The sequence below is a fragment of the Hakea prostrata genome, chromosome 11, assembly GCF_041222555.1.
Source record: "Hakea prostrata isolate BN-2017 chromosome 11, UWA_Hpros_2, whole genome shotgun sequence".
In the NCBI taxonomy this organism is placed as follows: Eukaryota; Viridiplantae; Streptophyta; class Magnoliopsida; order Proteales; family Proteaceae; genus Hakea; species Hakea prostrata.
Window position 1 is genome coordinate 23,030,806 of NC_142610.1, and position 15,090 is coordinate 23,045,895.

At 37.2% G+C, this 15,090-nt stretch overlaps 2 protein-coding genes across 4 annotated transcripts; both read left to right on the forward strand.

Annotated features, from left to right (window-relative positions):
• The first annotated feature begins 1,125 nt into the window (after nucleotides 1-1,125).
• Nucleotides 1,126-12,482, forward strand: LOC149000991 (V-type proton ATPase subunit C-like). 3 transcript variants are annotated; one of them, XM_089139461.1, is made up of 13 exons: nucleotides 1,126-1,250; nucleotides 5,344-5,417; nucleotides 6,044-6,175; nucleotides 6,358-6,426; nucleotides 6,514-6,641; nucleotides 6,776-6,875; nucleotides 8,737-8,804; nucleotides 8,981-9,122; nucleotides 9,248-9,364; nucleotides 9,542-9,667; nucleotides 10,464-10,547; nucleotides 10,641-10,720; nucleotides 11,924-12,482. In XM_089139461.1, the coding sequence occupies exons 3-13, from the start codon at nucleotides 6,062-6,064 to the stop codon at nucleotides 12,024-12,026; spliced, it is 1,131 nt and encodes a 376-aa protein (XP_088995587.1). In that variant the 5' UTR covers nucleotides 1,126-1,250; nucleotides 5,344-5,417; nucleotides 6,044-6,061; the 3' UTR covers nucleotides 12,027-12,482. The 3 variants fall into 3 exon arrangements, with proteins under 3 accessions (XP_088995587.1, XP_088995586.1, XP_088995585.1); XM_089139460.1 differs by lacking the exon at nucleotides 5,344-5,417 and having other exon boundaries at nucleotides 6,041-6,175; XM_089139459.1 differs by lacking the exon at nucleotides 5,344-5,417.
• A 1,297-nt stretch (nucleotides 12,483-13,779) lies between these two features.
• On the forward strand, nucleotides 13,780-14,781 carry LOC149000992 (UPF0496 protein 4-like). The gene has a single exon (XM_089139247.1). It carries the CDS (start codon nucleotides 13,780-13,782, stop codon nucleotides 14,779-14,781), a length of 1,002 nt encoding a protein of 333 aa, XP_088995373.1.
• Nucleotides 14,782-15,090: the final 309 nt, after the last annotated feature.

Below are 15,090 nucleotides of genomic sequence, written 5' to 3' on the forward strand. Positions count from 1 at the left end.
TAGCCTTTTCCTGTTCAAGAAATTTTCATTTTATGAACAGAAATAAAAATTTCTTTCTACCAACTAAAATAATGTTGCCTGATCATGTTCAATTATAATAAAGACTCACTAGCTGGTCTACATCAAGTGTTATCTTAACATCGTCAACCTCTCCCAACAATTTGACTTACAGAAATTCATATGATTTTGAACATCAAGCAGTTCATTTTAGATGGTCATTGTCTCCCAACAAAATTATTACAGAATCCATATTTTCTTTTAGGCATATAGATCCTTTACATCCGGGTAGTGTGTACATTTGTCCACTGGATGCTTTACTGGATGCCTTACGCGTAGTAGTACCAAGTAGCCAATTCAAATAATACGGGCATGGCATCTAGTCGTCGGATGCACAGACACTAGCCCTCTTGAACATAGAGGATTTGAATACCTCTTTTAGTTCGGACGACCAGAGAAGTTATTACATAATCTTTGAATAGGGAAGGAGTTTTTCTATGGTGATATTTTTTTGGAATATCAAGGTTTTGAAGAAGAAAACAAGGATCAATACTTTGCAAATATTTTTCTTTTTGTTTTTATTCTTAATATAAATGACCTTTTAGAGGAAAAAAATATCTACAACTTATAATAATTTTTCTATGACAAATATGCCCCTCTACCTAACATCTGTTAGTTTTATGCAAAAAGCATAACGATTGAATCTGTTTATAACTAGAATGCTTAAAAAATAACAATATATTATACACAAAAAAAAAAAAAAACAAGTAAACACTATGCCAGCACAATATTTCCTTACTTCTCAATTCAATTGAAAAAAGATATATTCTATTCATATTTTTTGCAAATCAAATGAGGGTAATAATGGGGATTTTACTCTAGGGGTGGTAAGAGTGCGATTGAATACATATATAATATATAAAGGATGTAGACATAATAGAAAAAAGTTAGGTGGTATATACGTAATGGTTTGTAAATCTATGGGTATACATGTAATTAAAAAAATTCTTTGATAAATCTTTTCACAAATTAAACACATTTTCATAGAAGGACATAGTTACTGAATATTAATACATGTACCCCCAACATAATATATTTGTTACAATCTAACCCTTCTACGTAGAAGAGTTCGGAAACCAGATTGGCTGGTTTAGAAGCTTTTCTTTATTGGGTTACACTGATGATGGTCCAACACTCAGCCCTCATATCATCTCGAAACTGAGCTAGCGATCGGAATTTCTTTGCTCCGACAGGTGAGATCCAACTTCTCTGTGTCCTTTCTCTACGAATTGATTTTCAAAACCCTATTTTTCTTTTAAGCTTTCGGTAGAAAACTTGTCTCTGTCCTCTCTGCATATACGACAATTGACATTCTAATGTCGTCTTCTCTTTGCTGATCGTAATCACTCAATCTGTTTGTGTCTGTGTTGATTTTATTTCCATGATTTGAACGCTCACTGTGAAGACAGTATTTTTGCTTTCATTTCTGGGAAAAAAACACAAGATTTTTGTGGTCGACTCTTAGAATTGGCTTTAAAATTTCTCACTTCTGCTATTTCTGATCGTTTTTGGATCTTTCTTATGAAACAAAATCATTGGCTTTTTTGGTAGTCTTTAAGATTGGATTTTTTTTCCTCCTCTGTAATTCGAATCAGATCTGTTGTGCTGTTGCTATTGCCTCGTGGGAGCAGTTTTTAGTGTTCTTTCACGCTTGCCATGGCACTGATCAATTTTCGGCTGTTTATTCTCATTGATAAGTAGGTAGTGGGACGACTCCCTGACTGATGCTAAATGTTGAGCATTTGACTACCAGCATCTTAGTTTATCGAGAGTATTATCTTTTTAACTTAGTTAGATCTTACGCTTGGATTCTAACATAACTATCAGTTGTTTAACTGCTAAGGTAAATTGTATCAACGAAACAAGGTGAAATTGTGTTCTAGTTTTGGAGTTTCGCATTAAAACTCGGTCTTATTACAACTGAATAGGGTGAACTACATGGATCCTTACTCATCAAGCAGCTCAATTTGAGGTCATATTTAATATAAGCCTAAGCTATGCAGATCTTTCCTCACCACTTCTTTGAGGGTCATTTTAGGTCTGCCCTCAGTTCTTTTAGTTCCTTATATCTGAATTAAATCACTCCATACTAGAGCTTCCAAAGGTCTCCATTGAACTTGGCCTTGCCACCTCAAAGTACTTTCTCTTAACTACTCTCAAATCATATTTAATATGATCATTCCCTAATTTATCCTTGTAGTTTTGCCACACATCCATCTCAACATCCTCACCTCTGGTACATCGAGTATTTTTTTAGATGACACTTTTTAATTAGCCAACATTTCACACCATCCATCATGGCCAATCATCTAACTTCACCAACAAACTTAGCTGTATACTTTGGTAGGGTTTGTCCTACATGGATCCAAATAAAAAATGTAAAGACAATTGTAAGATGGAAGTAGGACTGAGGCACAACACTACTAGTTAGGAGATAAATGGTGGTCAGCTGCATGGTTTTTGGCCCCTCCAGCGGGCTCTGTTTGAGGTTATACTTGGCAAGACCAAGGCTATGCATGTTCTTCCTCACAACTTCTCCTATGGACATTTTACGTCTGCCACTATCTCTTTTGACTTGTTCAATTGGGATCAAATCCCGCTATACTGAGGCATTGCTAGGCCGCAATTGAAGATGACCATACCACCTCAAACAACCTTTCCGTGCTTGTCACTGATCGACGCAAGCCTCAAGTTAGCTCAAAGTGCTAAGTCCTTACTTATCCTTTTTGGTTTTTCTGCACATAATCTTAACATCCTCATCTATGCTAAGCATAAGTTCTCAGTATGACACTTCTAAACTGTCAAGCATTCTGCCCCATAGGCCCATACGTTATGGTCAGTTACAATGGTCCTACAGACCTTTCCTTTAAGCCATAGTTTTTAAGGCATTGCCTAAGTGTCCAAACTCCTTGATTGCCTTGGGTGCCTTGCTGCTTTGTTGGTATCAGTTTGCTTACTCTCTACAACACCATGCTCTCCGTGATACCATGCTTTTGGCTTTAAAAATTACATTAGTCATATGGTACTATGAGTGCATGATGTGCATCTCTTTGCGCTTCATCCAACCCACTTCAATTTTTTGTGAAACATCATCGTCTAGGTCAACTTCCTTCTTTATGGTTGACCTAAAATTGCTGAAAAGTCACTTAATGGTATCTCCTTTCCGCAATTCACACAGTGTCAGTATCCATCAAAGCATGAGTAGAACGACACATCATATACCCTGTCTTTATTCTATAAATCTTAACGCCAGTTATGTCATGGTTGATCTCCATTGCTCTAATTCAGTGTTAATCCTTGCTTATGTCTCATTAACCAAAAGAACATTATTAACGAAGAGCATACACCACAAGACTTTGTCTTGAATGCTCTTGGTTAGTTTGTCCATAAAATAAGCACAAACAGATAAGGACTTAAGGCTGATCCTTGATGTTTTGCAATCATAATTGGGAATTCCGTGTCTGGATCTCCACTGATCTCTCACTAGTCACCACATCCCGTTACATATTTTTAGTTTTTATTGAAGCTTTACGTGAATATGTCTACACTTATCCATTGTATTTTAATTCTCTGTGACGCATCCTTTATAGCACCTTATTTAGTTATTGTTAATCAGATACTTAAAATGACCACTTCGTGAAATCTCAGTCTTATCAACTTTTACCATACATCATTCCTGTCATAATAGAAATTTCTTGTAGGAGGGTTTCAAACTTTCAATTACCTCTTATAGTCTTATGTATATTTTTAGAATAACTCATTCTTGGTAATATTTTAGAATGACTCATCAGTTTTATGCTCTTGTAGTTCTTCCAACTCTGAGTATCACTTTTGTTTTTTTAAACAGAACCACACTCTTCTAGTCATTGGGCATTTTTGTTGTGCTCATAATCTCATTAAGCAACTCGGTTATGCAAAATAATCTACAGGTTTCTTAGCTTTTCTTAATGTAGTCCTAGGTTGGTAGGGTTCCAATTTGGAGCCAATAAAAGGATCTTCAATGAACAAGCCAAAAACTTTCTTTTCTCCCTGCTCCCCTAGTCAAATTAGAAAGTTTAATAATTGGGTTAGGTCAGTTAAAAGGATTGGGGGGTCTCTATCAATGAAGGTTTGGGGTTTTGTCGATGAAAGAATAAATCAGTCTCAGCAACATAGGGTTGGGGTTTTGTTTCTTGAGAATGCACAAAATATGGTCTTTTAGGGTTTGCAATTGGCATTTGGGAGTGGGTCTTAGGTTGAGTTCCTAAGTATGGGAGAGGGTGAGTTGATCCAAATTTGGGACAAAAGTGATTGTTTGTTAAGGCTGGATGAAAATCAGAACCAAAGATGGGATTTTGTAGGGTGTGAGAAAGAAATGGAGGCTACAACTAGTATTGAATTTCACAGGGATGGGGTAGCAGTAATTTCAAAAGGAAATTTTACTTTGACAGTGGAAACGGCCTGTGGGTGATTTAGGTCTTGAAAGTTAAATAAAAAAATAAAAAAAATCAATAAATAAATAAATAAAAAGGGGAATTTAGGCTTTGAGGCTGTAGAGCATTAGAAGAAGAAGATAATGGGTTGGTGATGATTCAACTTACAATTTATGAAGAACAGCAGGTAGAATACTCAAAGATGTCCTTGGAACTTGCAGTCATTCCAACAACTTGAAGGTTGTTTTCAGAGGGGATCAAACTTAGTTGCTCAGGAAGAGATGAAAATTTGATGGAGGAGAAAGGGAAAATGAATATTTCTCACAAAGCTAAGCAATACTAAAAAAGAACAACTCTTATTCATCAATTCATTTTTACCACTTGCCCTCCTTGACTTATATTAAAGGTTTAAGTCACTCCTTAACTTATTAAGTAACTTAATGGACTTAGAAACTGAAAGATTTTGAAACAGAGTTGATTACAACTTAAAACAGGGAAAAATAGAACATACCAAATAAATTTTAATTAACTTACTGGTACGAACTGCCAAATCAGTTAATTGAAAGCATAAAATATAAACTGACTTTGGAATAAAAATATTGGTATCGTCTGCAGCCTAATTACCCTCAGTTTAGGCCCATAAATGTGGGCTATTGCATAGAAACCCCATAGTATCAAAGATCCAACATGTATAGAGGTGAGTCCCAGACTTATTCCTAAGAAAAGAAGCCCAACTTGATGATGCTCTAAACTTTTAATTGGGTCCTCATTTGAACATCCTGCTCACTGTGTTAAATTACTCTCCAGAAAACTCCTGATAAATTGGAAGGTTTCTCCAGATACTCTCTAACCATTATTTGTATATTCCTTTCAGCAATGTATATTTCTCTGGAGATTATAAGATTTAACGGTGTTCCTTCTTTGCTTTGGTGATATAAAGGATTCAAGGTGCTGAAATTTTCCTTTGATCCAGAATAGTGCATCTTTTAGTTATGTCTGCCTATATGGTGTCAACAGTCTATTTCTACTGAGTCCCTAAGAAAATTTCCTTTGATTCAGAATAGTGCATCTTTTAGTTATGTCTGCCTATATGGTGTCAACAGTCTATTTCTACTGAGTCCCTGAAACAGTAAAGTGAGTCATTCTGAGAAATTTGGTAACATGAATCTATAGATTCGAGGATTAATTTTTCCTCATGATGAATCCATTAGTTTATACAATATTTGTCTTGCATTGTTCCTTTTCCTCTGCTGTATGATTTGTGAATTCTTTCTTTATTTCTTCGTTAAAGTGTTAGATAATGGAAGAAATTTACACGTGACTTATCTGAGTTATGGTGTAGTTCCATTTTCACAGATTGAACTTCTAAAATTACATATACAACCCATGTTTGATGGGTTGGTACATGTAATTTTAAAAGTTTGATGGGTGAAAATGGAATTAAACCATACGTCAGGCATTCAGGGGTAGTATGTGTTAATTTTCCAAAATTTTCTTATTCCTGCCTCCGGCTGTAGGTTTACCTTATTTTGTCTGCTGATTTTTTTCTGTCACCTTTTAAATCCCAAAAGCAGTTTTTGATAGCTCAGGCAATGGCAACAAGATACTGGGTGGTTTCTCTCCCTGTTCAGACATCTGCTTCAACTTTATGGAATCGTTTGCAAGAAGCGATATCCAAGCACTCATTTGATACTCCATTATACAGGGTAAACGAAACAGAGCATCTCTGTGGTCTTATTTTTTGAATCAGATGTACTGCAATTTTAATCTTCATGATGTTTCAGTATTTCGTGCTCGTTGTTTTCTTCTATTTGTTTTTTCATTATCTTTTTAAATAAGTACAAACTAAAGAAATAGGGTTGATTCTTCTCTTTAATCTGTGCTGCAGTTCAATGTACCTAATCTGCGTGTTGGAACTCTAGATTCTCTTTTATCATTGAGCGATGATCTTCTGAAGGTAGCATTTAATTTATCTCCAGGTCATTTTTGTGATTGAATTTCATTTCTTATAGGTTGAGGTTTTTGTCTTGTCATGTGCATGCAGTCTAATATCTTTATAGAAGGAGTATCTCATAAAATAAGGCGTCAGATTGAGGAATTGGAAAGAGTTTCAGGTACAGAAAGTGGTGCTTTAACAGTTGATGGAGTTCCTGTTGATTCTTACCTAACAAGGTAATGACTGTTGAGTGAGGATGATTTTCTCCTTGGATTAGTGAATGAAATTTTGGAGACTTTCTGTTGTTGAAACTGAATTTGTCTGTTTCTTTATTTTTTATTCTTTTGGGGGTCCCCTTTTTTAATGGCAGATTTGTGTGGGATGAAGCAAAGTACCCTACTATGTCTCCTCTCAGGGAAATCGTGGATAGCATACAGCATCAAGTAGCCAAGATTGAGGATGACCTCAAGGTACTTGTTCTTCAGAGCTTTGTGATTTTATTGGTCTCTCCATTAGTTCATTATTTTCGACCATTATATTTTTGTATAAAAATGAAATTAATAAGCAAAATTTATTTCTACATCAATTGTTCTTGTCATCCTTCTGGTAAAGGAAAGCTACTGTTTTGTGCCAATGAAATATTACTGTGGACTGAAATTAGAAGAAAAAAGAGGAGTGAGAATGATATCAGTTCAATAGGAGGGAGAGGGGGGATGGGGGAAGAGAGGGAACTTTTTTTTTTTTTTTGGGGGGGGGGGGAAAGGGAGGGGTAGGGCTTCACTCTTCAGATAAATTTCTTTAATTCAACTCTAATCTATAGGGGGCTTGGTTACATATTTTTGAGAAAACCAAAGGAAAGTTGTCGAGATCTAGAACTATTAGGCAGCTAGACTGACTTAATTGACAATGTCTCTGATATACTTAATTGATTAATCATTAATCATATTTCTTGGAGAAACGATAATTAAACCCCTTGCAAAAGATTACAGAATTTAATGCTTATATGGCAACAGGTATCAAAATATGATCGTTTTATCGGACTGGGCCTGCATTACCTGATGCACTTATAAGAGTTCTCTGGACAGTATGTGGTGATTGTATAGACTCTAGCCTGATGAGCTTGGTGATCTATGGAATTTAAGTTATGATCTGATAGTTCTAGTGACCAATAGTTCTAGTGACCACTGTTGCATGTAAAATTTGTAATGTTTTTTCTTGGATGAAATCTTTTTTCCTGTTACTTTATATATTATCCCCCCATTTTCCACTCTGCTTTGGTTTCCAATCTCTTCTGGGTAGCTGTGTGAGAACATTAAGCCTTTTAGTATACTTATTCAGTTGTGTTGGTGGTGTTGATTATTATCTAGCCTCTTTCAGCTTTTGTTTTGGGCTTTCTGGTAGCTGATTATTGATAAATCCCACAAAGGAACCTCGGCCTCCCCCTAAAACCAAGTAGAACTTGGCCTTTTCAGTTGAAAGCTGGTGACTTGTGAGATTCTTCTGACCCATTTACTGCAGTCATGGCTGTTTTGAGTTTTGCCTCCATTTTGTACTTTGTTTATTTTTAGGTGATTTCATTTTTCTGTTTTATATCTCAAAGCTGTCATTATTTCACCAGTTTATGTCTTCATGAGTTTTGACTTTTGAATTTAATTGTGTTATGCTAATTCTTATGACCAAGTCACAAATCTGACCTTCATGGTGAAGTCTTTTGCATTGAACTATGTTTAAAGCATTGATTCTTCTTAATTCTCTATGGGTTGTGGAGTACTCTGTTGTTAATGCTCATTTGAATGAATAAATTTTTAGAACTAGGGGCATGCCTAAAATGATCATAGAAGTAGTTGCGAGGAAGGATATGCATGGCCTGGGTCTTGTACCAGGTCTGACCTCCAATAGAGCCTATGGTGGTCAACGATCCATGTAGCTCACCCTATTTGGCTGAGATTCTCCTGGCTTGTTGGGTTGTGCCTCATTCCTCTTGCTTCCATTTTTTTTTATCTCTTCCTCCTCCAACTCCCACCCCTTTGTATTTTCCATCTTTCATTTTCTCATTTTTCTTTATAATAATTTGTCATCTTATTATTGTTTTTTTCTTTTTTTCAGAACTCGGTTTCTCTTATTTATTTTGTTTTGATCCATGCGACAGTCCCCATTAAGTAGTGATAAGGCTGAGCTTATTGTTGTTTTGATGTAAATTTTAGAATATAACACTTATACCTAGTTTTATATTACCAAGAGGTCTGTGCCCTTTGATTGGCCAAAAATAATGAGTTGCATCATCAGATAAATCCTCATTTGGAGTTTGTGTTTCTACATTGATCATCACAGGTTCGTATTGCTGAGTATAGTAATGTGCGTGGTCAGCTTAATGCAATAAACAGGAAGCAGAGTGGGAGGTATGGGTGCTTGGTTCTCCAACTAAATCTCATTCTGAATACTTCTTCTATGTATAATGGTACTTGGGAACATGTTTAGTTTAAATACAGTCGTCTCATATGGGTTCTTAACTGAAAATTATCCGTGTTTATTTCTTATGAAGATCTTTGGATTAATATATATCTAAGTTCTGCAGCTTAGCAGTTCGTGATCTTTCCGGTTTGGTAAAGCCCGAAGACATTGTTACTTCAGAACATTTGGTGACATTCCTTGCAGTTGTTCCCAAGTTTTCACAGAAGGACTGGCTGTCTAGTTATGAAACTCTTACTGACTATGTGGTAAGGTTTGGTTATACTTGTTTTTGTTGATGATATTTGCTTGTGCATTTCTTGATAGTTCACTGACTATATAGTTTTATAGTTTTTGTTTATTATATTCTATGCTTGCTTCAATTGTTTTCTAGGTTCCCAGGTCTTCGAAGAAGTTGCACGAGGACAATGAATATGCCCTTTATACTGTAACTCTATTTAGACGCGTTGCTGATAATTTCAAAATAAATGCACGTGAAAAAGGATTTCAGGTATGTTATTAGGTCTTAGAAATGTGGAATAATTTCCCATTAGAACATTTTTACTTCATGGTTACATTATGAAGATTCAATTCACATTTTGGATAGAAATGTGTGCGAGTCTGTGGGTCAATATTTTGAAGGAAAGTCACTTCTAAGCTGGTTTCTATGATCTTGCTTGTGATTCAGATTCGTGAATTTGAGTATAGTCCTGAGGCACAAGAAGGTCGAAAGCAAGAGTTGGAAAAATTGATGGGAGATCAAGAAAATTTGAGAAGTTCACTTTTACAGTGGTGTTATACCAGTTATGGAGAGGTAAATTCCTTCTTCACTGGTTGTTGTTTGACTCTTTAAGCATCTTTTATAGTTTCTAAAACTTAACAGTATCTTATTTCTAAGGGGCTGAGAATTGGATACATGCAGAAGCCAATTGCTTAAAAGGAAATATACAGGGAAAAAGCTTCTAGCGAACATCATGTCTTAAGCTTTTGGCATTAGTAGAGTAAACAGGAAATCGATATGCTAACAATGTTTCTTGTGAAGGTGTTCATGTGAACTGATCTATCTTCTGTAATGAATGGAATAGCCAGATGTGTAACATCCGAAGGATGCCTCATAGTGGGTTTACTCTATAAGGATTTGTAAGGGCAGAAGATAGTTTGCTCAACCTGCCAATCACTTCAATGTTTATGATGACCATCTGGTTGCTTTAAAGAGTACTTTTAGTTTAATTTTTTTTTTGAATGTTGATTATGTGTGAGGAGGATATGTTCCCGTGTTCTTTCCTCACTCTTTATTTATGATTAGGGATTACCAATAAATTAAAAAGAATTTTAAACAGAACTACAAAATCACCATTTTCAATATCACTGACATATAGATTCAAATTCTGCTTCTTAAGATATCTTTAGCTTCCTTGTCTACAGCTCTTAGTAGATAATTAACTGCCTAAATTACCGTTTTTGTTTACTTTTGCCTTGCTACTATTGCCACCATTACTTGCTTTAGAGGATATTCAAAATTTGAAAATCCTGTATACTTACAAATTATCATTTTGGGGTTTTCTGATGGTTGGAACTACATATATTTGATTCTTCTGCTTATCTTGCAGGTTTTCAGCTCCTGGATGCATTTCTGTGCTGTCCGTGTCTTCACTGAGAGCATTTTACGATATGGCTTGCCACCATCTTTCTTGGTAAGCCAAGTTTAAACTTTTTTTAGTTCTTTTCTGATCTTGAACCTTGGATTGACCTTTGACAAAACTAATCAAGTCTTGTGTTGATGCCAGGCTGCAGTTTTAGCTCCATCAGTGAAGAGTGAGAAGAAAGTACGTTCTATACTTGAGGGGTTGTGTGACAGCAGGAACAGGTCTGTCTGTTTGCTATGCTAGGTGTATTTCTATTACATTTAATCATTCTGTACCTTTTAGAGGGTTAATTGGTGTAAGGGTCCCAATTCAATCAGAAGCCTATTACCTATCACATGATTATGATGCATTTTGACAATCACATTGATGCTAGCTAGAGAATCATGGTAGTTCAGATTGAACGTGACTAACAGAGTAATGTTTTTGTCCATCGTTAATTTCATAAACATGTCAATCCAAAGTGAAACTGGGAGCAGAGTATTATTTATCACTGTCATAGAGGAACCCTTTTTAAAAGGAAAACTGTTATAATCAATTTTCTATAACTTAACAAAAAATCTTTGTATATTTAAGAGATACTTTTTAGATGTTTATGTTTTCCTTTTCAATTTCATGAGCTTTGGCTGGGAACTAGAGTAACATTAAACAATTAGATTAGGAGTGATTTTGAATCCCCAGAAATTAGGCATCCAGGCATTCCAACCCACGTTAATTTAAGGATGTGCTGTTGACGTCCATTTGTTTGTAAGGACTACTTATCAAATGGTTCGGTTGAACCTGTTACTCAACATGTTAGGTTATACTTGTAAAAGTTCCCTTAATAGTATCAATTTGTTTTCACTTCCCTTCTCTTTATATCCCATGTACCCCCTAAGCATACTTTTTGATGCTCTCTTTATGTGCCACTACCTGCTTCTCCTTTTGAGTCCTCTGATTTGCCCAATTATTGCCTCCTCTCTTGGGCTTGAAATCTTTGTCAACCTAACCTGCTTCCTAAGTTATCAGGAATCAATCAGTTCAGTTTTATGTTGTTCTCAGTCTTCCCTTCATGGTTCTTAAGGTGCAACTGACCTTGAAAGAAGCTGCTCAAACCTTCTACATAGCAGAAGAAGGGGATTCAGAAAACCAATTTTTGGCCCCCATAACTCATTTCACTAGTTGCAGACTTCATCCAACCTGGTTATCGAATGTAAACAAGTGAAACACAAAAAGGTCTACAAATTGTTAAGGGACTTGTTTGCAGAACAAATCTTTTTTAGTGCCCTGGTGATGCGTTATTTGACAGCCATTAAGTTGAGCACAATGGAAGATCCATAGTCGTCTCCATGTAACATGTTTACTGTTGTTATATTACTATGTAGTACTAATGCATGCTGTTGTTGGTTTGAAGTCCCCTCCTTTAATGATTTTATGTATTGTTGCAGCACCTACTGGAAAGCTGAAGAGGACACTGGAAATGGGATAGCAGGTTTGGGAGGTGATGTTGACACTCATCCATATGTTTCCTTCACAGTTAATCTCGTCTGATTTGGTTTGAGCCCAATCACCTAGCTATTTGAATCCCTTCTTATGAGTCATTTTCAACTCTGTAATGGTAAGGAAGCTACCCATGAACTGAGACCATGTATATTAGCATAAATCATCCCAATTCTTTGGTCAATTTACAAATATGTTGAAGGTGTGCACTTCTATGTTTCTTCGGAAACTTGTATCTCTCCATCTACTTCAGACACCATGAGGTTGCCTGTATTGATCAGATATAAAATTCTTTTTTGTGTGTAAATTTCATTTAACTGTGGCAATGAACAATAATAAATGTATATCATTTTGTTGGTGTAGACCAGTTAAATATTTTGGATCAGGTTTGACCTGTTTCTGAATGAAAATCTGTATGGAAGTTCAGCTGTGATGTTAGATGGGTGTACCTAGGAATTGAAGATCACTTCTCATATTTATATGTCTACCGGTCGATCATTTGATCTACTCACCCTGTCACCCTTGCCTACTCAACTCTGTTACAACTGTCGATCAGAATCCAATTAACCGGATTATTTTCCCGTTTATGTTTCTCATGGTTTAGGCTTCTCCAGACAAACTAAAAAGAATTTCCGAAGAATCATATGAAAATAATATTTTCCCGTTTATCTTTTCCATGGTTTAAACTGCTTCAAATACAAACTAAAATTTTTTTCCCATGAGCTATTTGAATATAAGTATGTGTTGGGTAATGTTTTCGATCGTTATTTTGACCATCACCGAGTGCCGAATGAGAAGTTCACGTGACTGTGTATGGTATCAGATCCAGATCCTCGACGTCCAAGCCTCTCATCGGTCTGATTGTCAAGATAGATAGGATGGCAACTGTTGGATACAAAGGTTTTCAAAATATATGATTCATTCTCATATGACAGTTGCCAGACTTTATATCCATGCGTCGCCCATCTAACGGCCGGACAGACCAGACTGATGAGAGGCTTAGATGGACAGGATTTGAACTCGAGTCTCAATTAGCTCTCTGTCAGGGAGAGAACAATGTGTTTTCTTTTGAATCAAATAGTAGAGGTGTGGGGGCTCACATGGCGGTGGGATCCGCCTATTAATAAAAATGAAAAGAGAAAAAAAAATAGAGATAAAAATTGTCAAACTGTTGGATGCAAAGGTTTTCAAAAAGATATGATTCATTTTCATATGATAGTAGCCATCCTTTCTATCCACGTGTCGCCCATCCAACAGCCGGACGGACAAGACTGATGAGCGGCTTAAATGAGAGGATCTGAACTCGAGTCTCAATCAGCTCTCTGTCCGGGAGAGAACAATGTGTTTTCTTTAGAATCATAGTAGGGGTGAGGGGCTAACATGAGACCCACCGAAATTTTTTTCTCTGTTTTTTTATTTAATATTGACAAGCGGGTCCCACCACCATGTGTGGTTCCTTAAAACATTTCTTTACTATATAGGGTACAATGGTACAGGGTGGCAAATTCGAAATACTTGGAAAGGTATTTCAGTAATTATGCTTTCCTGCTCAAACACGAGTTACACGCTTACACTCACACGCTACTTTTTTGGAATGACCATTTCGGGCGTGATACGCTTTTTTTTTGGGTAGGATTTCGGGCGTGATACGCGCAAAGACGCAGCTTCCTGCGAAACACTCTCTCGCTCTCCAATAAAACAAGCGAAACAAATCGCTTGAGAGGCTCGTTTTCGTTTTCTCCAAAGCGAAAGGCAACTTTCTCTTCCGCCTTTTTTTCTCGGTGACTGTAAAATTCGCCGGAAAATGTTTCTAACGGAATACGTACGTCGTATCCCCTCTATTTCTCCCCGCTGCTCCACCGGCAAACGAATTCCGCCGCCGTCGACTAAGAATCTCGACTTCATCTCTCAATCCTTCGATGAGAAACTCCTTCATCGTCTCAAGACCCTAAATCCACCGTCGATCAATCTCTCCTGGCTCTCTCTGGCTATCGATTTCCTCTCTTTCGTCCACGCCGAAGCAGAAACCTTGATCTCCGATCTGAAACAATCGAGTTCTGAGAATTCAATCGCTTTATACTTGGATGATAGCATCAAGCTCTTGGATCTTTGTAACTCGATCGTTTTGGAGATCGAACGGCTAAGGCAAAGTCGGCTTCTGATCGTTTTAGAGATCCAACGTTTGCGAAGAAATCAGGTTCCGGCGTCGGACGAGCTGTGTCGGGCGAAGGATTCACTTTCCGATTGGAAGAATCACTCGCAGGTTTACGCAAATCGCAGATCTCAGAATCCGGGAGCTTTGGTCCGAGATCTGGCTCGTAGTCTCAAGAATCCGCCGCTTGGCAAGATCAAGACCGTCGGTAAGCTCGTCGATCGCACGATCTACGCCGTCGGAGCGGTGACAGTTCTTGTTGGGGCAGTTATGGTTGCGGCGTTGACTCAGTCGCCGGAGACGATTCAACTCCGAGTCCCTGCCGAGTTCTCGTGGGCTGACTCATTCAATGAATTGACTTCGACGGTTTCTAAGGCCATCGAGAGGCGACCGTTCGCGGAAGATGTGGCTGACGTGGACGCGCGTGTGCAGAACGTGTGTGACGTCATCGATGACGTGGTTGGAGGGAAAGTGGGTGAATTAAAGAAAGAGAAGCTGGAGAAGGCAGTTAACGAGTTGGAGACGGTAACGGTAACGTTGACGGATAGTTTGGACCGTTCGTCAGACGGCGTCAATAGATGCTTTCGTACGGTTTTGAATACAAGAAACTGTCTTTTGGGATATGTCGGGGGATTTGTTCCGATACGAAAGTAATGCTGAGAAAATGGGTAAAAGGGTAAACTTGTAATGATAATGGTAAGGGAGCAAGGTTTCATATACGGGACCGTGCTTGGTGTATGATCGTGCTTTTTGACCGTTAGATGGTCATGACTATAATACAAGATCGTAAATTCTCATAGACATGATTACAAACCATGTATGAAAACCTTTTGCCCATTGTAAGAAGCAAATTACACAGTTGGGGAAGAAGGAATGAGAAACTTGATAAGCCTTATTTCTTTATTCGTTTGTGAAGGTTCATGGTGCATAGTCACTTAACCAAGTGTATGTTCTTGCTATCAT